The sequence below is a fragment of the Lonchura striata genome, chromosome 8 (assembly GCF_050655825.1).
Source record: "Lonchura striata isolate lonStrDom1 chromosome 8, ASM5065582v1, whole genome shotgun sequence".
NCBI lineage: Eukaryota > Metazoa > Chordata > Aves > Passeriformes > Estrildidae > Lonchura > Lonchura striata.
In genome coordinates, this window is record NC_140710.1 from 29,985,913 (window position 1) to 30,009,942 (window position 24,030).

Here is a 24,030-nt window from a genome sequence, read left to right on the forward strand (position 1 = left end):
ATGGAAACCTGGCCCAGGAGCAAGTTCATGTTCACAGCCTGTGGGGCAGGGCAGTGCCAGCCCCCACGGTGGCTTCCCAGAGCTCCAATCCCCTCAGCTGCTTCCAAATTTGCAGCCTCCTCCCTGGGAAACTTCAGCCTGGGTTTATTGGGAGTAACCACAGCTGGATGAGGGAAGCTTTGGCTCCTCTGTCTCAAATGTGGTTTTTTGGGTTGGGTTTTTTATTTTATTCCTCCCCGAGGCTTTAAGGTTTTGTTGTATGACCGCTGGGTTTTGGCAGCAGGCAAAGCTGGATGCAGGGCTGGCTTTTAGTGATTGGGTTTTCTCTTTGGGAAGCATCTCGGAGGAAACTGGGCTGCAAATGGGATTGTCAGGATCAGCTGTGGGGTCTGAGAGCTGCCACCGAGGCTGAGGCTCAGCTTGGGCCATGCATGATGCAGCAAGAAGGCACACAGCCTCACATTTCCTTCTAAAGAAAGCTCAAAAAGGTTTTAATTCTATATTTTTACTTCTTCTTAATTTTGTTGTTGTCATTGTTTGCCTGTTTAATTTAATTTTTTAAATGGAGAATCAGTTTTAAATTAACTTCAAGGTGTGCAAGACAAAGTATTCATATTTTTCATTCAGAAGCTGCAGTTAAAAAAAAAAAAAGTTAACAACAATGTTATTTTTGATTTTGACTGCTTCTAGTCTGCTTTACTGCTCTTTCCTAACAAGTAATTGAAATATTTCCTGGATACTTTCCAGATCATTTCTTCCCTCTGACACTGACAAAGATCAGCTAGAGATGCAAACTGCTACGATCCCAAATCACCTGGCTTGTAAGACGACAGGGCCGTGCTTAATTTAAAAGGAGATGAAAGGTGAGGGGAAGCTCATCCTGCTTTTCCCTGGATATGTGGGCATGGAGCAGAATCCATGTGTTTTACAGTGCCTGCTGATCCTTGGGCCCTGCATGGCTGTGCCACAGGGCTCAGGGGCTTCTGCTGCAGCTGCAGCTGCCTGTAAAATGCATTTGAGTGGCAGGGGGTGGCTTGTGCTCGTAGTGACACCTTGGAACGTGCACATTCCAAGTTATTCCCTGTAATCCCAGCTCCTCCTTCTCGATCCCCTCGCACTCTCCTCTGCTGACGCAGGCCAGTTAATTTTGGCTTCTAGAACATGCAATAAATAGAAAGAAGGCAACGGAAATAAAACCATCTTTCAGTTGGGTTTTTATTCCAAGCACTTCTTCGAGCTGCACTGGGCTGCTCCTCTCCAGCCCTGGGTGCTTCCATGGAAAGCTCTTTCCATACAAAATTCCCCTTTCCCCCCAGAGCATTGAGGGAGCTGCTCAGACCTCACTGCACTCTGCACAGGAATAGGATTTTTTTTTTAACCTCAGAGAGTTTCCTCCTTGTCAATTAATTCAATCATCAGGTGTGTCACTGACAAAAATCAATTATTGTTTATGTCAGTGACTCAAAGGTAGGGTTTATTCCCTGAATCCTCTCAATTTTATGATATTTATGTTTTTAATAATACTGAGCAGATATTGGGAATTGCAGTCACATAAAGGGCTCAGAAATTATGAGCAATACAAGCAGTACTGGTAGCTCCTATATTCAAAATTTCACTTCTGCTTTCATGCTTTCTATGAACCGTTCAGTTTTCTCTGATAACCCAAATACCACAAAGCTTTATGCCTCAAAATCTTCCCCCTTCCCCCTCTGCTCTTGACACTGTCACTTTTAAAGTGACTGGAAATGCCTCCTGAGTCACCCAACACAAGCAGCTTTGCAAAGCATCCAGAATTAGAAGGTAAAATTTAACTGAAAGTCCACAACCAGAAAAATAAAGACCCAGCCCATGTTGCCAGGGTATTTTGCTGTTTACAGTTTATTTTGTAATGACAATGTTACGTCGGTAATGAGAACAGACCATTGTGCATCGCTCGCTTCAGTAACACAGCAAAGGTGGTTCCAGTTGTAAAATAAATAATAAATAAGAAAGCAGCTATCTCCTTATAAACACAGCCAGGACAACAGCCAGAGGCTCAGAGGTGGGACCAGGATGGGGGTGGTGGAAGAGGACTCAGAGTAACATCCCCAAACTGGTCTTTGGTCCCTTGCTCTGCTCAAGCAGCTGTGAAAAGCCCAAAGGATACTGTGCTCTGGCTGTTGCTGAGACAGAGGGGCAAAAGAGAGTTCCCTTGGCAAGGAGTGAGTACCAGTGGGATAGGGATCTCCAGGTTTGGTCTTTGGGGATAAACAGAGCCCTGGAAAGCAGCCCTCAGCAGAGAGCAGTGCTGGTGGCACATCGCCCAGGACCCAGCACAGGCTCCACATCACCCACCCACCCACCATTGCTGCCAAGTGGGACCCACACCTCTCCAGGACCCCAAAATTCCTGCTGAGAGGGACTTTCTGAAGAGCTGCCCCCAGGTCTGGGCTGGTGATGTGTCCTGCCACGCCCTGAGTCACTGAATTTACGGGATGATTTCACTCACTCCACGCATTTCTGGTAAAGTGCTGTGTCCGCAGCCTGGTTTCACCATCCAAGCCCAATTATAAACCCAGGCAAAGCCCCAGGGTTTTCTCTCCCATGTGTTAAAATCAAAGTTTCCATAGAGTTGCTCACCAAAGTACCTGTTTGACCTTTCTGTTCCCTGCCTAGGACAAGGTGGTGAGATACCTTCCACATCTTTAAGGGAAAGAGGGAACAACATGGGCTGCAAAGCATCCTTGCCCTGCCATCCAAACTTTCTAGCAGCTCTCCCTGCTGCTACTGGTGTACCTTGCTCCAAAACCGTGCTCCAAATCTGTCTGGTCCTCTCAAATTATTACACAGAAAAGGTGGGAAGCATGCTAAGTGCTACAACAGCTAAAATAATTTAACTTACAAGCTCCCCGGAGCAAGGGATACACGTGTGTGCTTTCAGCAGTGCTCCTCTAATAAATATAGATATAATAATAATAACAATGATGAAATAAATAACAGCAACAGGGATAAAACGTCACGCACGTGACCTAAGATTAGGTGCAATCTGAAGGTCGCGGAGCTCGAGCGAGGGATCAAATCGTCACTGCACTGGAAGGAGGTGGAAAGCTTCGCTGCAGAGCATGCATAGGATACAGCTGGAGGGTCTTGGGATCAGGAGAAGGCAGGTGCAGGATCCCTCCAGCTGGAAATGCCACGTAGTGTCGGGGCTTTTGTCCTGGCCATTCCCCGCGAGCGGGAGCGGCAGGCTGCCGTGCTGGCCCTGCCGGTCAGGGCGCAGTGGGAGCTCTCGTTGTGGCTGCTCAGGGGAACCCCATCTCCTCCCGCTGCTCTCGCAGCTCAAACCCCATTTCTTTCCACTCCTGCAGTGCCAAAGCTCTCCGGCCGGGCTGTGAGGGGAGGCTGCGGGCTCCCACCGCCAGGCAGGGAGGAATGAGAGCCGTGTTAGCGGCTCCGGGAAGCGCTGGAGGTGCTGGGGATCCTGCTGAAAGCCCAGAACTTCAGCTGGAACCCCAGCACGCCGGCCTCGGCCTGCGCCCGGCCCCCGGGCCCCTCGCTCAGGTGTGCGGCCGCTTGCCGGAGCCGCGGCCGGCGGCCTGCCGGCTCATGTCCTGGTAGGAGGCGGATTTCAGGAAGCGGGGGTAGGAGTCCTTCTCCATCAGCGTGCGCGTCTTGGCCTGCGCCTCGTTGAAGCAGGCGGAGGTGGCCCCCGAGAGGTTCTTGCGGGTGATCTCCCTGGTTTCGTGGTCGATGTTCACCTGCAAGGCAGCAGCACCCAGAAACGTTACCGCCTCTCCTAAGCGAGGACAAAACCTGGTTTTAAAAGACTGACTGGCAAAATCTTGGCCTCAAGAGGAATTTTTCCTATGAAAACCGCTTGTATGGGGTTGTACAAGCGGTTTTTATAGCGGTACAAGGATGGAGGTGTGTAGGCATAGAGGAAAACCTCTGCTGAGGCTGACTCTTTGTTGCACACCCAGGGCCGACCCCAGGCTCAGAACTGTTCTTTCCTTGTGGCTAGATAGAATTTGATTGCAAAATAAATATTTTATTTTTTCATTTTAATGTGGCTGGACAAATTTTCATTTATAACAAACTCTTCAGATGCGGGTGAAGACACTCACAAACCTTTATATCCCTTCATGGTTAGACTCAATTTCTGTTCCAACATTATGTGATGGACCACACGATGTTAGAAATGAAAGCTCTCATGAACAAGAGCACATCTTCCCACTGATCCAGCAGCAATTTAATAAAATCTACCAGGATATTTTATTCCTTTCCCACCCTATTTGATGCGACAGAAAATGGTCTCACCTCCCTGGGCGCCTCACTTTGGACAAACTCCTCGAAGATCCTGTTGGCTTTGGAGGCCAGCTTGGTTTTCGACCGGGTCTTTTTGAAGTCCTCGCATGCCAGCCAGAAGTCGAGGTTCTCCTCACTGAATTCAGTCTTCAGGAAGGTGTGGAATGCATTTACCCCACCTATGGAGGGGAGAGAAGAGCAATTAATGGGGAAGGAGGCGGGGAGGAAGAGGACCAGCAGCAGACACTGCCTGGCGAGCGTTGCCCTGGGAGCTCAGACCGTGACATCCGCAGATTTCCTTTCCTTCCGGGCAAATTCCACCCTCTGAGACACCACTAATTGGCCTCTAGACTCCAATAAAATCCTTTCCCACAGACAAGTAATCCTCTGGTTTTATTTATCTGACCTTTCTGTAATGAGGCTTCAGAGTATTTTCTTTACAGCTTCGGAAAAGAGCTAATTCTACCTAAGGAGAAGCGCGCTGACGCATCGGAACACTGCAGGAGCCGAGCAGCAGAGCCTTGATTTTGATTTCTCAGCCCAGATCTGGGGGGAATGAGATGCTGAGGACAGGAGAGAAATTGCAGCAAGGATTTCAAAGCTGTGCTGGGAGGGTGGATTAAGTTACAAAGCTAGAGATGCTCATTAGCCATCACAGCACGTGAGGGAGACCAGGAAGAAAAATACAGTTGGCCCCAGACTAGCGCTGTGGAGGGACTTTGTCTGGCTGGGGAAGAGCTTTTAAGGTAGACAACTGCTTTTGGATTAAAATTTGATACTTCTGCCATCTGAATTTTGCAAAGCTCAATCAAGGTAATCTTTTTTTAAAGGTAAATAGATAATTACAAAGTCTTGTTTTGTCAGCAGTCTCGTTTTGGCTCTCATTATAATCTGAGTTATCATCTCTATAATTGTAAAAACTGTCTTTGGAGATTGCCATTGTGCAGAGCCCAGTGTAAGGAGGGGATGATGTGTGGGACTGAGAAAGAGGTCCCATCTCTGGGTCTGGAGGAGCTGCCTGCATGGGCAGAGGGAGACAGCATCTCACAGGAGCCCTGTGCATCGCAGACACACAGCTGATTCCAGAGTAGGGAAAGGGCAAGGTTATCCAGTCAAACTGCTGAATTCCTGCACCTGTGGAAGAGCCATCCCCGGAGGCACAGGACAGACAGACAGGGCAGCAATGCAGTTGTCTGAACAAGCCTGAGGGGAGGTGCCTGCATGGCTGTTTCCACCAGACACCGAGAGCAGACACTGCCTCTCCCCATTGTGGAGAATGGGGTGCTTTGGGAATACCACGATGTTTCCCCTCCTGTGACAGCAAGCAGCAAGACAACACTTCTGCCCCCCCAAAAAAACCCAGCCAGGAGGAAAGGGCACAGCTTCATGGGGCAGGCAATGAGCCCCGTGCCTCAGATCTGGGCAGGAAAGGGAGTTTTTCTAGGTCCTATAACACCTCATTTGAGCAGGAGGTGAGATTTCATCTTACAGTGACTCCAGGCATACAGCTCACTATGAGTATATTTGTCCTACACACTCTCACCAAGAGAAGAAAACAAGATGCTACTCACTTTTGCTCTTGAGGAGCTGGTCAAAGGACTCCCTCCATTCCAGCACCTCTCGGGAGGAGTCTCTGGAAAAGACAAAAAGGATGTGAGGCTCGCTGTCCAGCAGTGAGGGCTGGGAGCACTTCAGCTGTGCAGCTCCATCACCGGGAGACAGCAGCATTCAGCAGGAGACCAAAGCCAGGGGCCGATATCCATTACCTGTGGGCTCTCTTTCCTCTCTCTTCCCTTTCTTTCACCTTCCCTGATGGCTCACCCGACCTCATCTCCATGCTGCTCTAGGGGATGCTCAGAAGAGCCTTTTCCTGCTGGCCCAGCAGAGCCTCCCCTGCAGAAGACCCCCTGCCCTCAGCAGCAATATTTAGTGTTCCGTGTTTAATGCTGCCTGCATTCCCCGGGGATCCCAGCCGCTGGTGTGAGACACCAGGAAGTGCAGGAGCCCTGCGGGTTCCTTGCCTCTTGCCAAGGAACTTGCCTCTAGCTCTCTGTGCCTAATGCCAGAGCATCCGCTCCCCCGGCGGGTTTTATAGGCGCCGGAGCAGGGAAGCGATCCGCCTTCCCGGCCCGCCGGGGTGGGACCGCGCGGAGGGGAGCTGCGCTCCGCGCTGCGCAGCCGGGCTGCAACATCCTCGCCAAGGGCTGCTCCGTGGGGGCTCGGCCCGGGCTGCGGCCGGGGCAGAGCTTGGCTTGGCTTACCTGCGCCTAGAGCCCAGCTGCAGCTTGCCGGAGCTGCCCGCCTTGTGTCCCAGCTCGGCTTTATGAAGCAGGATGCCCAAGCGGCTCTTCAGATCCTTGGCTCTGGAAGGGAGGAAGGGAGAGAGGGAGGGGTGAGATGGGATCTCCGGACCATCGGTCTGCTGCCTCCGCCGGCAGGGGCTGCACCCCACGGGCTCGGGGGGTCAGCCCTCGCTCCCTAGCTCCAGCCACGTCTTTGCTCCCTGGTGTGTGAAATAAATGCTCCCCCATTGCTTTTCCTGCTCCCTGGCAACCGCGCATTAAGCCTGGGGGACCGGTTTCTCCTACTCGCTTCCCAGGCAGACACATGGAATACAAAGCACGACGAGCTCTTTTCTCTGGGGCAGGTAAAAGCTGCTGAGTGCCCAGCTGGAGCCCCCCCAGCTCCCCGGAGCTGGTTCCTTTTCCCACCCCGCTCTCCCCCAGTGCTCCCAAACCGCTGGAAAAACACAGCGGTTTCTTTCCTCCCGGCACAGCGGGAGCATCTCCTGCTGCTGCCAGGCTGCTGCTCCCCTGCTCTCTTTTTCGGGGTGCCCTTGGGCCCCCAGGAGCCTTTCACCAGGCCGTGGAGAGGGCAGCGCTCCGCAGCGGCGCCATCCACCTACCCCATGGCTTTAGGAGGCAGGGGCAGCACGGATGCTCCTGTGCCAGAGACTGGGATGCTCCTGTGCCAGAGCTGGGATGCTCCTGTGCCAGAGCTGGGATGCTCCTGTGCCAGGGGCTGGGATGCTCCTGTGCCAAAGGCAGGGATTCTCCTGTGCCAGGGGCTGAGATTCTCCTGTGCCAGGGGCTGGGATGCTCCTGTGCCAGAAGCTGGGGTGTTCCTGTGCCAAAAGCTGGGATGCTCCTATGCCAGAGGCTGGGATGCTCCTGTGCCAAAGGCAGGGATGCTCCTATGCCAGGGGCTGGGATGCTCCTGTGCCAGAGGCTGGGATGCTCCTGTGCCAAAGGCAGGGATGCTCCTATGCCAGGGGCTGGGATGCTCCTGTGCCAGAGGCTGGGATGCTCCTGTGCCAGAAGCTGGGGTGCTCCTGCCTGTCCCCGCGGCTCCGCGGAGGAGGCACCTCCCTGCCGGGAGGACAAGCGGCTCCTGCCTGTCCCCAGGGTGTCCCCGAGGCTGCGTGTGGCCCAGCTGCTATTTGCGTGCCCGCGGCTCGTTCAGGCGTCCCAAGGCGCCCGTACAAAAAGAAGGGTTTAAATGTCAAGCCGGCAGCGTGGGGCTTCGCGGGAGGAGCAACATGTCACTTAAAGAGTTCGGCCGTGCTGACAAAAATACTCCTGCAAGTTGTGCAGAGGCAGAGCCAGAAAAACCTGGTGTGTTTGTACAGCCCTGTCCAGCCTCCTCTCCCTCCGCTTGTTTCACCTCCGCGTTCCCCTCCTGCGGAGCAGAAGGGATGCAGCCACAACAAATGACTTGGCTGCGTGTTTTCTGCACCCCGGGTTCTACCCTACCATCACATCGGCAGCAGCAGAGGCCGGTCCGGGCGCGTCTCTTCCAGCGACCCCTCTGCCTCCCAGAAGCGCCTTACCTTTCCAGGCAAGTGATGGGGAGCGCGGCTAAGCCCCGGCACATGCTGAGAGCTGGGCACCCAGGCATCCAGCAACTCATCGGCTCCTCCCGGGGCTGGCAGGGGGTGCGACAGGAGGGCTGCGACACCAGCCGCCCCGCGGACCCGTGCTGGCGGCTGCGACGGCGGCGCGGAGCCGCGCTTTATATCGGGTGGGAGGCGGGAGAGCGGGGAGGGGGACCGGCATCACTCCAGCCTCCAGCCAACCAAGAGCTGCTCAGGCAGCGCCCGTGAAGAGGAGAGCTTAGGTAAGTTGGTGTGTGCTGCTAAGCGAGGGGGGAGTGGGAGGCCCAGGCTCGTCCTTGAGCATCACAGTCATAGCCGCTTCCCCGGGAACAGGAAAAAACAGGCTCGTGTCCAGCGACGTGTGGAGCCTGCTGATTAACTGGCGGGTGGGAGAGCGAGGGACAGGACAGACGCCGAGAGTCGTCAGCTCCATCCTCTGCCCCATCCCCTGCTCCATCCCCTGCCCCATCCCCTGCCCCATCCCCTGCTCCATCCCCTGCTCCATCCACTGCCCCATCCCCTGCTCCATCTCCTGTTCCATCCCTGCCTCCATCCCCTGCTCCATCCACTGCTCCATCCCCTGCTCCATCCCGCTGCTCCATCTCCTGCTCCATCCCCTGCCCCATCCCCTGCTCCATCCTCTGCTCCATCCTCTGCTCCATCCCCTGCTCCATCCTCTGCTCCATCCTCTGCTCCATCCCCTGCTCCATCTCCTGCTCCATCCCACTGATCCATCCCGCTGCTCCATCCCCTGCTCCATCCCCTGCTCCATCCTCTGCTCCATCCCACTGATCCATCCCGCTGATCCATCCCCTGCTCCATCCCACTGATCCATCCCGCTGATCCATCCCCTGCTCCATCCCTGCTCCATCCCCTGCTCCATCCTCTGCTCCATCCCGCTGCCCCAGGGCTTCCAAACCTCCCCGCACTTCCCCAGTGGTGGCAGCCCCCAGCGGGGTCAGGAGGGTTTGTGCTTCCTGGGGGGATACAGATGGAGCAGGAGGGTTTAATGTTTCCACTTCCCTCTTAATGGCACTGCCAGTTCACAGCTGGAATATATAAGGACAATGTGCTGGCTGAAGTTGCACTTCTTCAACACAAATCCCCTGCTGGGTGTGTGGTGAGAGGAGGGAGGGGAAGGGATGCACATCAAAAGAGCCAAAACCCGGGAAAGGATCTGATAATGGAGGATCCTGATGAAACCTGAAAATTGAAAGGAGATTAAAAGCCAGGGAGAGTTTGGAAACTGGAGGTGAAGGACTGAGCCAGCAAAAGAGAAAGATGAAGAGAAAGGGTTAAACCAGCACACACCAGCGAGCCCCAGGGTCTGGAGCTACAAGAACCAGAGGTCCCTGAGAACCAACAGGCCCCGTGGTGAGCTCAGGCTCACACAGGATCCCAGAGCTGCCCTCCCTGCAATTCCCAGCTCAGTGGCTCTGGAAGGGAGTGACCTTAACCCCCCTGCTCATGGCCAGCCAAGCACAAGGCCACAGCTGCCACTTCCACTCCTCATCCTCTCCCTTCCTCCCTGCTATTCCCAGCTCAGACATTTTTCCAGAGCTCAAGTTGTCTCCTACCCTTGCTGCCTGCATTCATCACACACAGCACATTGCCAGAGCATCTTTCCCTTTGCCAGAGCACCTTTCCCAGGAGAGATGAACTGTGCCAGGAGAATGGCAGCACGAAGTCATCTGGGCAGGAGAAAGGCTCCTCTCAAGCTGCCTTTGGGAGCAGGGGCATGAGGATATCTGGGTGGGAGACTGAGAGGGGCATGAGGCACCTCAGCCCCACCGAGCAGTAGAGTCCTGTCTTTCTCTCATCACTTACAAGAAGCCACAGAATGGTCTTGCTCATGGACAGACAGGAAGGATGCATCAGGACTAATGACTGAACACACACTTTTAGCTCCTCATGTAAGAGCAGCCTCTTTCCTGATGGCTCTGGGGATTTTCACTTGAATAATCATGTTTAAGCCTTCTTGGTTAGCAGATATTCAGCTACAAATAAATGGCTGGAGCTACACAAAGCTCTAATTCAAGTCTTCTCTGTGCCTTAAAACAAAAATTAGAGCTGTGATCTTTGCTGTGGATTTCAGGGAAGAAATAGAAGACTTGAGGAGAGAGGGCTGGAAGGTTGCCTTTGCCTGTACAGCTGCTGAGAGTGTCTGTGCACACCCAAGAATGTCTGTGCACACCCAAAAATATCTGTGCACACCGACAGCGTGTGTGCTTGGCATCACTTTTGGAAGTGCCACACCAGCCTGGAGCTCCACCCCAGCTCAGCACCACGCTGGGAGCACTGGGGTCACAGCAGCAGTGGCACCTGGGGGTGGGCACAGGCTGCTGGCACCCACACTCAACTGTTCCACAGAGTCAGGGCTGGAAAGGAGATCTGGAGATCATGCCAAAGCAGCTTGGCACTCACCTCCCTGCTGCAGCAGGTGACCAGAGGCTTTAGGGAGGCAATGCCCCTTCTCCTCATCCCCTACATCTCCATCTCCTTGTGTGGTTTTTCCCCACAAATTCTGTGGAAATGTTCACCTCTGTCCCTTTCCCCTCTAGCACTGCAGCCCATCCTTGCAGCCGCAGATCTGCGAAGGCACAGGGTGCTCTGGTAACTCTCCCTGGTGTTGGAGGCACGCTCTGAGCAGGTCATACCAGGAGGAAAACCTCCAGGAGCCTGGCCACGTGTGGCAGGCACACGGGACAGATGATTCCTGGCTGCAACTCAGAGCCTGGCACAGCCACCGTGCTGGGAACCACGTGCTGCCTGGAGCAGCCAGGCAAATTAACTATGGCAAAAACACAGCTGGGATGGCAGCAACTGGGGGGTGTGAGCCAGAGCAGAGAAACTCTGCACATCTCTGCCCTGAGGCTGCAGCCTGCTGAGCCCCTCTCTTTGCTCCAGGCCCTGCTTCCCTGCTGCTTTTCCCCAGAGAAATGAAGTGCATTGGACAAGCGTGTGTGCGTGTGGTTTTACCTTGTCCCCTGTGGCAGCTTTTGAAGCTCTGGGCTCAGGTGAGGCCAAGCTGACAGTGAAGCAGAGCTGAGGAACTGCCCATGGTGAGAGAACAACCCCAGGGAAGGGGTCAGTCAAAGGCTGTGGTTTTTTGGGGACCACAGCAGCTCAGCCAGAAGAGGCACAAAGGTGTTTGCCACAGAGCTGGCTCTGGGACACATAGAGTGCCAAATCTATGTGTGCAGGTCTGAGCCCAGGCACAGGAGTGGGATTGGGCTGTTCCAGCAATTTCCTCCTCACCAGGGCTGGGACAGACCCTGTGGCCGCTGTGCCACAGCCACCAGCTGAGCCCTCTGCTCCCTGGGGCAGCTTTTCTGCCTGTCCCCTCCGATGGGGCTGCTCCAGGACAGGCAGCTGGGCAGCATGGGCTGCTCTAGGTGAGATATTTCATCTTGCACAGCTCTTCCCAGGGTTATGCAATAGCCTCCGAGCCCAGCCCGGCGTGTGTACTCAGATGTCTTCATGCTGCTCTGTATCTGATTGAATTACGTGCTTCCTGTCTCATTTAGCTTAGCAGCCTCCCGCGGCTCCGGCCCTGTGCCCTCCTTTATCAGCCCTTGTTTTGGAATACAAAAACCTCATCCGTGTCGCAATGCCCAGAGCCGTGCCACAGCCCTGCCAGCGCCAGCCCACCTCCCGGCCATCAGGATGGTCTCACCTCCATCCCGAAGCTCCTGGCAGCCCAGGCAGGTGCTGTGCTGCCTTCTGAGGCTGGGAGGTGGCTGGGCTGAGAAGGCACCCACAGCCACCCTTTGCCAGCTTTTGGGGGGCTACAGCCACTGGCTGGCTTCACCTTCATCAGCAGACACCCCCCCCACACACCCCCATCATCCCCAGGGAGTGCTGTATTTGCAAAATGCATGCAAAATTGGAAAACACTAAGTTTTCAGCCCCAAGCTACAGAAATGGGGTGGGGAATTGGTAAAACAAGGGTTTGGTGACATGGCTGGGCTAAGGCACCCACAGCCACCCTTTGCCAGCTTTTGGGGGGCTACAGCCACTGGCTGGCTTCACCCTCAGCAGCAAAATACACGCACCCCATCAGCCCAGGGATTGCTGCTGCTGTTTCTGGGTTATTTGCAAAATGCCAGCACCTTTGGAAAACACAGAACCAAAGGTCTCAGCCCCAGAAATGGGGTGGGGAATGGGGAAACAAGGGTTTGGTGACAGGGTGCAAAGTGCCCTTGTGTATGTGCCCAGTGCACAGCTCTGAGGAGAGCTCCTGGCAGGAGTTTTTTTGTGGTTTTATATTGTTCCAGTGGAATAAGGGGAAGATGCAGCAAGAGATTGGGAAGGGGAGGCAGGGAGAAGGAAGAGGGGAAGAGCCAGGCTGAGCTGTGCTGTTGGGGTCTCACTGCAGGCAGGCTCCCCAAGGAATCCGTCCCAAATTTCTCCTAAACCATAGGGGAACCACAGAGGTGACAATCAGGGATGGTCAAACATGAAGGCGCTCCTGCCCTGAAATCAGGGAGGTGCTGAATGCAAAGGAGCAGAAATGGGAGGTTTAAAGGCCCTGCTCATGTTGCACGGCCCTTTCCTCCTCCTGCAAGCTGTTGATAGGCTCTGGATGTGTTTAAGGAGGGAAGTAAGCCAAGGAGATGGGGATGGGATGGAGGCTGGTGCTGGGCAGGCAGGAATGTGGAACGGGGACAGGGTTTAGTGGTGGGCTTGGCAGTGCTGCGTTAATGCTTAGACCTGATCATCTTAGAGGTCTTTCCCAACCTGAAAAATTCTATGATGGTGCCAGGGAGGAGCAGGGAATCTGCCAAGGCTGAGACAGCAGCCAAGCATTTGCCAGTGGTCCCTGAGTAGCCACACTGCAGCTGGGGCTCGGCCATGGGCACAGCTGGTGGGACAGGGACAGCCAGGGGTGGCTGTGGGACACCAGATCTGTGTGGCTGCAGGTGAGCCTGGCTCCACCTGTGCCTGCCTAGCCCATCCCACGACATCCCAGCTGCCCACAAAACATCCCTCACCCTCACCCATAGAGAGTTTGATGGATTCCCAACACTCCACGTTCACATGAGGCACGGGAGGAAATAGCTGCTCTGGAAATTTGTAGCAGTGCAGAAAGAGATTATTGAAGTAATAATAATATTTTTTTTTAAAAAAGAATAATTAGAATTACAAATGAGGTTTTCAAGGGGCAGCTGTTATCCACTCTGCCCACGTGCTTGCTTTGCACAGCTGCACAGGGAGAGGTAGCTGACAGCAGGTACTTTTAATCTTCTCTTTCCGTTCCCGGCACCTGCTTTTTAAAGCCACTGAACAGCCAGGAAAAAAGCTAAAAGATGATGGCTAAATATATCCTGAGCAAGAGGAGAGACAGAGCAGCACTAATGGCAGATCTTTCCTTGGATGCATTCAAATTGGTTTGGCTCAGCAACAGGCTGAGGGAAGAGGCAGCAGAGGAAAAGGAAAAACAGTAGAAGAAGGGATTTAGGGGAAAAAATCAGGGGGATATCAAGAAGCCAGAGGGACTGATAAATTCCACCAGACCAATTTCCAGAGGAAAACAAGCCAAATTTTTGGGCTTAAATGCAACATGTGTGTGTGCAAACACAGAGCAACACTCACCTTGTTTTAGGGAGAGGGGGTTGTGCACCAGGCAAGGTGAGAGCCCTCGCTGTGCCCAGGGCCAGATGAGATCCAGGTCACTGCTTTTCCTGCTGGCCAGACCTGCTCAGGAGATGCTCAGTCCTTCCTCACTGAAGCCCCACATGGTTTCTGCAGTAAATCTCTCTCCTGGGTTGTAAGGTATGGTTTGGGGGTGTTTATTCTATTTGCCATCTGTCAGAGCTGGGCCAGTTCTCTTCTGTTAATTTGGGCAGTTTTCTTTGACTCTTCCACAACCCATCCTCCCTCCAGGGAGATATATTTTGTTAATGGACCATCAATTATTAATTACCTTCTGTTCATGGCCACTGAGTGTCCCTGCATGGCTGAGAGAATTCCATCATCCATGGGGAGATGCTCTGCCTAGGGAGGAGCCAAGCATTCCTACCTGGATCCAATCTGACCTGGGAACAGCACAGCAGCCTTTGCCCCCTGCATTCCCAGAGGAGCAGCTTCCTTCCCCCTGCATTCCCAGAGGAGCAGCTTTCTTCCCCTGCATTCCCAGAGGAGCAGCTTTCTCCCCCCTGCATTCCCAGAGGAGCCCAGGCCCATCTCCCCCAGCCCTGGAGCTCCAAGGAAAACTCCCCCCTTGTGCAGGATCCTGCTCCAGCAGAAGCACAGCTGGCACTGCAGGAGGGCTGAGCCACCCTGGGATGGGGCTGTGCCACCTCCCTGACCCACGGGGGTCAGGGCCTGTTCTGACCCTGGCAGTGGTTTTTTTTGTACTATTGCATTTGTATTTTAAATTTTCCTAGTAAAGAACTGTTATTCTTGCTCCCATATCTTTGCCTGAGAGCCCCTTAATTTCAAAATCATAATAATTTGGAGGGAGGGGGTTTGCATTTTCCATTTCAAGGGAGGCTCCTGCCTTCCTGAGCAGACACCTGGCTGTTCAAATCAAGACAAGCTCCCACCATGCAGTTTCCCACTAACACCAAACCTCACCTCAAGTGCCCCTGCTAATGCCTCCCCTTCCCCCTTGCAACTCAGGCTTGCCCTCAGCTCCTGCCTGACCCTTCCCCAGCAATCCCAGCCCCCTCCAGACTCTCCAGACTGGCCCATGACTGGCTGGTGACTCCCCCCTACTCCTGCTCATCCCTCCCTGGTTCATCCCAGCAGGATGGAGCAAGTTGTGGCTGGGTGTGAGCTGCCTGCTGGAGCACAGGTGACTTTTTATGGTCTGGAGCAAGCTCTTCGTTTGCTGTTTGCTCTTCGTGACCTCATTGTGCTCAATCCATGCACGCTGCTCCCTTTCCCAGGAGCTTGTGTGTCCCCCACCACTGCTCCTGGTGCAGGGAGCAGCTCAGCACTTGTTTCCACCTCTGGCCATGATGGTTGTGGGATTTGGGGCAGGGAGTCCATCATGGGCAGCAGTGAGGCGTACTCAGAGAAGGACAGCAATGTGCTGCTGGAAGGCTCTTGGGATTTTCCTTCCATTGCAGTCCTACTGACTCATTTCGGACTCATCCCCCCAAACTGGACCTCTGGGGAGCTTGGTTCTAAATTGCTCCAACTGAGCCATCAACAGCTTGGAGCCAACTGTCCCAGACTGCATGGCAAGATGTATTCATTTACTATCTGTATGGCAGTTGTCTTCTGTTCAGTGGGCAGTTTTCCTGATCTCTTCCACAACCAATCCTCTCTCAGGGGAGACATCTGCTGATAATGGGCTATTGAATGTCACTGCATGACTGATAAGAACTATAACATCCCATTGTGAGATGCCTCACCCAGAGGGAGGAGGCAAGCATTCCTAACTGGATATAATCTGGATTTTTGGGACACCAGATTCAGGCTTTTCCACTGGATTTCCATGAGGAGTGCAGCCATTCCAATTTGGACTGCTACCAACACTCTGACCAAAAGGGTGTCAGGTTGTATTCTGACTTTGTCAGTGGTTTTTCTTTTATTACATGTACTTTTCTCTTCCACTTTTCCTAATAATAAGTTGTATTTCTGACTTACTAGTTTTGTTTTCAAACCAGAACACCAACCCATCCCCACTCTGCTGCCCCATCCAGTGTGCCTGCTGTGTCCAAGGGGGGGCTGTGGAGAAACAGCTTCTCCTCTCCTCTTCCTCCTCAGCAATTTGGCTGGGAGACACCCCTCCACCCCCAGGATTGCAGCTTTTCAGACACTCAGGCAGAGAACAAATAGTCTCAGGCTGTTTATTACGTCCTCAGGGTGTCTCTACAGCAGGGGTGTAACACTGCACAACGTGGTGACACGGCTCGGGGGGGGATTGGTGGCGTGCCCCAGGAGCTCCTCCAGCCTCCCAGGGAAAAGGGGAGCCCAGCAAACGAGCAGCTAAAGAGGGGGAGCCCGGGGAGCCCAGCCCATGCCTTTCCTTGAAGGAAGGGATCAGACTGAGCAGCCTGCATACCCCAACACCAGCAGCACCGGGGCACCGCAGGGTGGCAGCTGCAGCAGCAGCATCTCCTGGAAATAAAAGCGTTACCCAGGGAAGCTCTTCTGAGCTGTTCTTTCTGCCTGGTGGCTCACTTCTGAGTTCACTGCATGCAGCAGAGCCGTCCTCAGTCTCTTCTGAGCCACCCACGAGTTGATTTGCAGAGGAACCAGGTATCTTTTTGATTTCAAGAAGCCTTTCTGGGTTGGGCTTGTAGTCAGGTCCTCAAGGGGACGCTGCCATCCCACCAAGGGGGAGGTGCCAAGGAGCTTAAGGACAAATCTGAGCTCTGATTTGGGTAACTCATAGAAGAGCTGGGGAGAGAGGTTGTGAGAAGATGACATCTTCAATCGTGGCTCTTAAGGAAGGGGGATCTACCCCAAGGTGTGTTCATACCCTGCTCTCTCTCTTGCCAGGAGTCCTACAGAGGTCTGCAGGAGCAAACACAGCAGCAGGTGCCTCCTTCCCCTCACTGCTTTTCAGCTGGTGGCTGCAGGCACTGCTAGAGCATCATGAAGACATTTCTCCTGGGATAACGCTGTTACCTGCACTGGAAATGCAGAGCTGAGCAGCTCCTCATCCGTCACGCTTTAGAGCCAGCCTGGGGCACGCAGCACGTGAGGCAAACTGGGAGGTGTGGGGCCACTTGAGACAAACAATTCACAGCACAGCTGGTCCCCAGAGCTCCCTGGTCCCTCCAGAAGCAGGCACTGCCTTTTCTCCTGTGCCTTTTTGCCAGGAACGTTGGATGTTTTTGGTAACAAGCTCATCCCCCTCTGCCACCTCCCTCCCACGGCCTCAGCAGGAGTTCACCACGGCCTCAGATGAGGCACAGAGCACAACCACTGACTTTGCTGAGCAAACACAACCCACACACCTTTATTGAGACTGCTTTTATAAACCAGAGAGCCACGGGGGTGCCAAGCTGGGAGTGACCCCAGCATGGACACCCTCTACCCTAGCCAGCCCCTGCCACAAGCACTGCATGTGCAGCGTGCATGGAAGAAGGAGAAAAAGAAGGAAGACAAAAGACTTGGGGACAAGACAAGCCTCTGCAAAGCCCAAGGGGTGCGTGGTAGACAGAAGCATTCTGGTCTAGCAGCAAAATGAACTTTAATTCCAGTTCTGGGATATAATGCTACGATGCCAGAGAGAGCACAGCACCAAGGGAGGAGACAACTGCAGCAGCCCCAGGGATGAAAGATAATGCAGAAATTATGTGAAACGTTTTGTTCTTATATAATGAGCAAGGAGGAGCTCCTAGGAGCTTTATAGTGGCAGTAGGAGGCATGTAGGAGGGAGATGGCATGACCAGAGACGAGTGTCTGGGGAAGGGAAAGGCAAAGGAGAGAGGAGGGATGGACGGGGATGGAGGAGAGGTGAACAGGGCGAGGTTAGGGGAGTCCCAGGCTCAGACAGATGAGGACAAATAGTGCTGGTGGACAGGAAGGTTTGGAGTGCTTCGAGGAGGAGGGGAGACAACCAGGACAGGATAGAGAAAGAGGGAGGAGTGTGGAGGGAGAAGCCAGAGGCCCCCAGGGAGGGGAGAGCTTGCACTGACGGGTGAGAGGCACTCCAGGACTGGCATGAGGTATGCTTTGCTATTGCTCTGAATGCTGTAAACATTTTGGTTTTGTGTCTATCAGTGAACATTCAGTTCAGTTTGATACATGTGCTCTTAGGGGTAACTGGAAGCCTAGCAGAGTTTTACATCTCTTACTACTACTTGGACTTACACACGAGGCAAACACAACACAGGCTAAAGATCTCAGTTTATGTCATTTGTGCCTAATTCTCCTATTTTAACATGCACATCTATGTCTCAGAAAAGCTTCTGTAGTAGAGGACACTAAATAAGATATACAGATGAAGTCACATGCACTCTCATCCACCCACACCCCCAGACACACACAGCAATTTCCCCCTCCCCTTTGCCCTTCACACCTCCCCAGCATGAACAACAGGGACCCCTTAGTGCATTAATGAGTCCACTAAAAGTGATGGAAATCATCCCAAGCCTGGCTGATGGACCAAAGCAGGAGAAACTTTAGACAGATTAGAGTTCTGCATCTGATCCTGGAGTTAACACCACCTGAAGCTCATAGAAAAGGAAATTTGTAAACTCTTTTTCCCTTCTGCCATCAATCTGCCTGGGAGCTGACTGGGTGTGGGCCAGCAAACAGAATAAGAAAGAACTGAATGAACCATTATTTTTCCCTTTCTCTTCATGTGATGGCACACTTTAACCCTGCTCCAAACAGGGGGGAAATTTTGGAGGTGTGTGCTTGTGGAGAGGGGAAATGGGTTTGTAGGTTGTGAGTATCCCTTTCACACCAGGAAGGGATGAGTCAAGGATAGGATATTTGTCCTTGGTGGGGATTAGTCACCACTCAGCTCTTTCCAAAGCTTTGGCTCAGTCATTATTTCCTTGATCAGCCCCTGGTTTAAGGGGTAGAGCTACAAGCTGCTTATTTTGGTTCAATTCAGAGCGACATTTGTCATAAAAGAAGCAGCTGATGCCATTTTCTTGTTTAAGAAAAATAGGATTTTACTTTAAATAACAAGTCTGCTTTCCTTCCAGAGAGAAAAACTGCAAGAGCAACAACAAAAATAATGAGTGGTAGACTCAAATGCCTCAGACAATACTTTTGCTCCACTCTGTTCTAGGATGCTGTTCCCAATGGAGGGAACAATTTACTGGGGCTCTGTTTACTGGGGAAGACACGTCTCCTGTATCAGCCAGCCTGATTCCAGCTCCTGCCACCACTGCAGCAATGACATCTCCAGGTGTGCTCTGTTCCAAGTGATTCCCCAGGTGGATGGAGGAGAGAAGGGAGCTTGGATTTACAGGGTGTTGGCCACTTTGAAGTTTTCCCGTGAGTTCTGATGTGAAATGAAAGGACTTCCAGCACCAGCGCTGCTGGAGGATCTCATGGAGAAATGGAGTTACACCCTGGACACGACCAGGGAGTCACACTCTGGACACCAGGGGAGCCAGGGGATTGTCCACACTCACATTCCTGGACACAAGCCTCTTGTTCCTGCTGTGTGCCCTGGCCTGGCTGTCTCTGTGGCCCTCCCCAAGGTGGTGCAGAGCCTTGTCTGGGGTGTCTCAGAGGTCAGCACCACCCAAGCCCACTGAAGGTCTGTCTGGAGAGAAGTACCACAGGCAGCTGTCATGGCCTTCTGCCTTCTCTTTAAAAGCAGTGACTGCTTCAGCCTCCTTCTGCTGACTCTCACATCCTGGGCAGCTCTGGGGTGCTTTTTCTGCATGCACAGACAAGAGGAAGGTGGAAAGGAGGAGGGCAGGGCCAGACAAGGTGGCCTCGTTCACCACTTGCAGCATTTGCTTGATGCCACAGTGCTGGGAAGCTGAGCTGCCCTTTGGCAGCAGTGGGATCACTAGGGAAAACTGGGACCACAGGCTTAAGATTTTAGCTTTTATATATTCCAAATCCTATATGGTATTAGTGCATAGCTCCACATAAATTGTAGTTAACTCTCTTCACATTTTGGTCAGACAAAACAATCCTTCTGGGCCTGTGATCCAAAGACACCCTACAGCCTCAGGCCCCAAAAGGGATAAACAAAAAGTGAATTGGGGGGGAGCAAACTGAGGGAATATGACTTTATTACCTGTAACTGGAGGATTAACCCCTGATATGTAAATGGACCAAACTTATAATTGTCTCAAAAACCATTGTCCATCTTGGGTGTAGCCCCTCTTGGAGGCTTTGACTGCCCAAGTTGTGCCTGTTGAAGGCCTTCAATAAATAACCACTTCATCCTCTTAGCTCTGTCAAGCCTCTGTTCTAGGCAGCCACTCCAAGGCATCAGTTTTTGGTGACCCAGAAGGGAGAGGAAACTGCAAAAGCAGCCTGTGCCCCTGGGAGATCCCAGTGTTACACAAGGGTGGCAGGCAGTGTTTCTGGGAAAGGGGAGCTCCCCCAGCTTCTGCTCACAGCCAGAGAGGGAAGGTTTCCATCCCCCCTCGCAGGTCCTGAGTGTGTCACTGCAGCGAGCTTGGGTTTGCTCTCCTCACTCCTGGCCCTGGGCAGGGGCTGTGGGGGTGATATGACTCCTTCTGTCTGAGGTTAGCAAATGTGGCTGGGGGTGTGTATTCAATTCCCATCTGTCAGAGCTGGGGCATTCTCTGCTGTTCATGGGGCAGTTTTTTCTTTATCTCTCCCACAGCCCATCCTCCCTGCAGGAGATCTCTGCTGTTCATGGCCACTGAGTGTCCCTGCATGGCTGAGAAAATTCCATCATCCATGGGGAGATGCTCTGCCCAGGGGAGGAGCCAAGCATTCCTACCTGGATCCAATCTGACCTGGGAACAGCACAGCAGCCTTTGCCCCCTGCATTCCCAGAGGAGCAGCTTCCTTCCCCCTGCATTCCCAGAGGAGCAGCTTTCTTCCCCCTGCATTCCCAGAGGAGCAGCTTTCTTCCCCCTGCATTCCCAGAGGAGCAGCTTCCTTCCCCCTGCATTCCCTGAGGAGCAGCTTTCTTCCCCCTGCATTCCCAGAGGAGCAGCTTTCTTCCCACTGCATTCCCAGAGGAGCAGCTTCCTTCCCCCTACATTCCCAGAGGAGCCCAGGCCCATCTCCCCCAGCCCTGGAGCTCCAGAGGAAAACTCCCCCCTTGTGCAGATCCTGCTCCAGCAGAAGCACAGCTGGCACTGCAGGAGGGCTGAGCCACCCTGGGATGGGACTGAGCCACCTCCCTGACACACAGGCTGCCAGGGCCTGTTCTGACTCTGGCAGTGGTTTTTTTTGTACTATTGCATTTGTATTTTAAATTTTCCTAGTAAAGAACTGTTATTCCTGCTCCCATATCTTTGCCTGAGAGCCCCTTAATTTCAAAATCATAATAATTCAAAGGGAGGGGGTTTGCATTTTCCATTTCAAGGGAGGCTCCTGCCTTCCTGAGCAGACACCTGTCTGTTCAAACCAAGACACCTTCCTACAGCCCAGGCTTCACCAGGGACAGCCACTGGATATGTGGCTCTGTGTCCTTTGCTTCCACCTCTGATTCCCTCCACGCCTTGCACAGGTTCACCAGACCTGTCTCACTGTGCCTTGCTTGCCATAAAGCTTTGGGATACTGAGCTCCTGCATTATTTGACTCCCTTGGAGAAATCATGGCAAATATCTGGAGCATTGTCCAGATGTCTCACTGCTCTCACTTTCAAGCAAATAACAAAAAGTTTGTGTCAAAATGCCTAGTCCAGACATCGAGCTTTCCTCAACAGTCTCAGGAGCTGTGTCACGGAGCCTGACATGGCTGCAGAATGTCACCTCTGTCACCACAGGCCAGCCCCAGCTCCTCCTGGGACAGCAGGGGCAGGGGACAGCCAGGAATGTTGGGTCACTGCTGCTTTCTGGCCATTCCTCAGAGAAATTTAACTGGAGATGAGATTTGCCTTCCAAAGACCTGGAGGATTCTGCTGCTGGCCAACCAGGCACTGAAAAACAGGTCACCCTACTGAAGATAAAGTTTGCACTTGCAATATATTTAGACTTCAGTGTCTTGGAGACCACAGGAACACACCTCCAGAATAAACCCAGCATGGTTACCACCTCTGTCTTGACCTATTTGTCCAACTGTCCTGCACATCATTCTTGCAAAAAGCCTCAAAAAGCCATTTCCTACTTAATTAATGGGCAGTGATTTTTAATATCCAGCCAGACTTTTTCTCTTCTTTCACAAACATTATGCTTGGCTTCAGAATTCATTCTACCTCGTTTACACCACATTACACAAAGTCTATATCAGCAGTTTTCTGATGTATCAAACCCACCCACCACCCCTGGCTGGAGCAGAGGTTTACAACCTCTGGTGTGGGGATGACTGAGAGAAGACAAAGATCCATGGGGTCACTTTCCAGGCCTTCATTAAATTAAGAAAAGAGACCTCTGGTCTGCAGGCTCAAATCCACAGACAGGCTGTCTGCTTCTCCCCTCCAAAATATTGCAAGAATCTGCCAAGCTGGAACAGCAATGCCATGGAAATGGGGCCATCAGATGGGAGGAATTATTGCCCAGCACAGAGGAGATGCTACACCCCTGACATCTGCACAGAGAATTCTCCTGCAGTGGCCATCCAGGCTATGGGAATAGGGCCAAAGAGCCCCTCACACCCCACTGCACACCCCAACACCCATCCTGCTCACCCCATGCTTTGTGTCCCACTGGGGACAAGCACCCTGCAGCAGGGTGTGTGTCCTGGGGAGCTCCTTGCAGAGCACTGAACCCACAGAGGACACTCAGTGAGTAGGAACAGTCAGTAATCAGGAAATAACAAAAATAGAAATGGGATTTTTCATGTAAAATCCCAGGTACCCCATGAAAAATGCCATCTGCTGTGGCAAATGGGCTTTGTGCTTTTCCTACACCTCAGCAAGGCTCAGAGGGGACATTCCTCCTCTCCACTCCTTCCCAACAGGTCGTTCCTGAGGAGCCACCAAGCCTGTGGCAGCCAGGAGCCCTTTGTGCTGGGTTTTGGTCCAGTGCCCAGCACAACAGAGCCTGGATGATGACTGAGACTGAACTACCACACAAATAAATAATAGCCACCAAAAACAATCATTCACATTAGAAGATTTGCCTGCCTAGGCCTAGTGAGAGCTTTTGGGATTACCTTCCTCACGAGGAAAGCTCAGCTCCTCAAGAATACTCTGAGCCTCCATCCCTGAAGGAAAAGGGGCAGAGACAAGGTAGCAGCCAAGTTATAAGGTGTGCAAAAAAAAAATAAAATAAAATTGGGAGGTGAGCAGAGTTTGCTGATGGTTCCTACTTCAAGAAATTGAATTAATCCTGTGCCTTTGTCTCCTCTCTCCCTCCCTTCAGTCTCTGGTCCAGACCCCAGCAGCCAACCTGTGAGAGACGGGCTGGATGTGGCTTCACAAGTGTCAGCACTGCCCTTGGGGCCTTTCCAAGCACCAGGGAGAGAGGTGAGAGACAGGGAGAAGTGTGGAAGGATGGAAAGGTGTTATTTACACACAAACCAACCCAGCCATTTTAAAGAGAACCTTTTCCAAAAGTGACCCACAAGGGGGTTGTGGGTTTGTGCTAGACAGAGGGAACGACTGCAAGGTGCTACTGCTAACAAGAAAAAAAAAAAAAACACAGATAGTCAAAGAGTCTTAATACCACACCTGGATCACTCTCTGGAAGCTTCCTCTGCCCCTTCTCCCTCTTTTCCCATTCCCACTGCTTTTAACACCAAGGAGTTTCACATTTAGACATGGGTTTTGGCTGTCGTGGGAAGCACGTGGTTTCTGAGGGCCCCGCTGCTGTCCTAGCTGAGCCTCCTCTGGGTCTGAGACAGCAGGTCTGTGTAAATTTTGGATCTCAGGAACCTGGGGTACGAGTCTTTCTCCATCAGGCTGTGCACCTTCCCCTGAGCTTGGTCAAAGCACGAGAGGGAGGGCTCCTGCACATTTCTTCTTGTCAGCTCCCGTGTCTGGAAGTCTATGTTCACCTGGGGAAAGCAGCAGAAGAGAGTTTGGCACTGAGTGTGCAGCTGGCATCCTTCAAATGGCACATTCCCTCTTTGCCATGGCTGTGGAACAGCAGCAGAACCAAGATCCTACCCTGTCCATGCCTGAACAACCCCCACAGCTCTGGGGGGGTTCAGTGATTCAGGGCTGTGAATCCCTGCCCCAAGCCTGGAAAAGTTGGGTTTGTAGTGATCTGAGCACTTCTGAAATCACTTTACTTTTACTGAAATAACTTTTTAAATTACTTTTATAGGCAGCACATCACCTAAAGCTGCTGACTCAGCCTAGCCTCTCTCCTGCTCCCTCTCTGCTTCACCACATGCCCAATAG

General features: G+C 52.7%; 2 protein-coding genes across 21 annotated transcripts in view; both read right to left on the reverse strand.

Annotated features, from left to right (window-relative positions):
* Positions 1-1,851: 1,851 nt before the first annotated feature.
* LOC110478950 (regulator of G protein signaling 16) lies at positions 1,852-8,295 on the reverse strand. 3 transcript variants are annotated; one of them, XM_021545889.4, is made up of 5 exons: positions 8,114-8,295; positions 6,546-6,647; positions 5,856-5,917; positions 4,297-4,463; positions 1,852-3,737 (listed from the first exon to the last, which is right to left on the reverse strand). In XM_021545889.4, exons 1-5 carry the CDS (start codon positions 8,191-8,193, stop codon positions 3,537-3,539), a joined length of 612 nt encoding a protein of 203 aa, XP_021401564.1. In that variant the 5' UTR covers positions 8,194-8,295; the 3' UTR covers positions 1,852-3,536. The 3 variants fall into 3 exon arrangements, with proteins under 3 accessions (XP_021401564.1, XP_085442896.1, XP_077641407.1); XM_085586770.1 differs by lacking the exon at positions 8,114-8,295 and adding an exon at positions 7,190-7,209; XM_077785281.2 differs by lacking the exons at positions 6,546-6,647; positions 8,114-8,295 and adding an exon at positions 6,051-6,351.
* Positions 8,296-15,946: 7,651 nt separating this feature from the next.
* Positions 15,947-24,030, reverse strand: part of RGS8 (regulator of G protein signaling 8) — a 31,005-nt gene continuing 22,921 nt past the window's right edge. For all 18 annotated transcript variants that reach the window (XM_077785267.2, XM_085586766.1, XM_085586752.1 and 15 more), the window contains one exon: positions 15,947-23,681. In XM_077785267.2, coding sequence (XP_077641393.2) covers positions 23,499-23,681 — 183 coding nt within the window. In that variant the 3' untranslated portion in view covers positions 15,947-23,498. The remainder of the gene's footprint in view (positions 23,682-24,030) is intronic.